Source organism: Microtus ochrogaster, chromosome 1 (assembly GCF_000317375.1).
Source record: "Microtus ochrogaster isolate Prairie Vole_2 chromosome 1, MicOch1.0, whole genome shotgun sequence".
Taxonomy (NCBI): Eukaryota; Metazoa; Chordata; class Mammalia; order Rodentia; family Cricetidae; genus Microtus; species Microtus ochrogaster.
The window spans coordinates 39,662,100-39,663,428 of NC_022009.1; the positions used below are offsets into that span (position 1 = coordinate 39,662,100).

The window sequence follows — 1,329 nt, forward strand, 5'->3', positions numbered from 1 at the left end:
AAACTAGAACTTCCCAAGTGGTGAGGCTTCCTCCTGGGAGCCAGGGATTAAGTCTGTATGTGGGTCTCTATGTGCATTTTGGCCTCCATGCTCTGATTGGCTGTGCTGTGCCTGGACTGGACAGTGGCAGTGACTAACTGTATGACGGTATGCACAGGGTCCTGTGGACAGTCAGTGTCAGGTTCCCGTCCTCTTGGCTGCACTAGCTCATGCTCCGGAGCCTGAACTCTGTCTTTGTGGCCCCTCCCTGCTACCTCTCCTCTATGTGCCTCTGCCCAAAGCTCGGTCCCTGGCAGGTAGACTCAGTTCCTATCTAGGCTCTGGTTATGTCTGCCTTCATGTTCCTCAGCCTTCATGGGACTATACACACTTAGAGGTCAACCATGTTGACCTCAGGCCCAGGATTTAGAAGGGAACCAACCACCCCGAGTCAATTTCCAGCGTCTGCGACCACTTGGTGTTCAGTTCCTGCCTCTCCCTTTTCCTCTTTCAGGCTCTGCCAAGCCCTGTCCCTTGCAGGGTCTCCTGGTCCTGCCCACATCCTGCATTGTGTTGGAGCACTTGCTCCTGCAGCTGGCCGAAGCTGGTTGGTCCGACCAGCTCCTTTTCCCCTAGTACAGCTGTTAGTATTTAGGCATCTGTACCATCCTGCCTTGATGTACACATCCTCAGCCACTAAGAGTGCCTTCTGTGTAGTCGTTTCCTTTTAAAATGGTCCTGCCTTCCTTCCCCCTCCCCTGTGTGTGTATGTGTGTGTGTGTGTGTGTGTGTGTGTGTGTTTCTTTCTTTCTCTCTCTGTGTGCTTCTCTGCTCCTCTTTTCTATTCTACTGCTCCTGTCTCCAGAGGCTGGTCTTCCCCACCCTTCCTCGTTTTTATATCCCCAATCACTTCCCCCCCAATAAATCCCCCCCACACCTGAGCTGTGCCACATGGTGTCTTTCTTTTTCACACTGCTTTTTAAAATTACAACATTTTAAAGTGGTATTGGCGCATGTGTCCAGAGCCTTACAGCAGTCACACAGCACATGATGTAGTGACATATGGCTGTAGGCTGGCTAGGCCCTTGCCTGAGACCTGACAGGTGCATCTTGCTGCGTGACATGAGGCAGGCTGGTTTAATGCCTGAACGTTAACAATCCCACATTTTGCTTATTACAAAAAAAATGGGGAAATGGAAGGTAATATCAGGTGGGACAGGGATGAGGTCACTGACTTCTCAAGACTACATCTAGCTGACCCAGGGCATGGGAATCTTAGGGGAACCTGAGAAAGTTGGGGAGCTGGCCACATCCTGGAGTAGCTGGCTGTGTCACAGCTCTCCAGGCTCT

The 1,329-nt window shown here is 51.5% G+C and overlaps 1 protein-coding gene across 1 annotated transcript in view; it reads left to right on the plus strand.

Moving 5' to 3' along the window:
• LOC101992242 (serine protease inhibitor A3N) overlaps nucleotides 1-615 on the plus strand; it is a 9,844-nt gene extending 9,229 nt beyond the window's left edge. Inside the window, exons 6-7 of the mRNA XM_013349760.1 lie at nucleotides 158-296; nucleotides 494-615. Of these exons, the coding sequence (XP_013205214.1) occupies nucleotides 158-296; nucleotides 494-615 (261 nt within the window). The remainder of the gene's footprint in view (nucleotides 1-157; nucleotides 297-493) is intronic.
• Nucleotides 616-1,329: the final 714 nt, after the last annotated feature.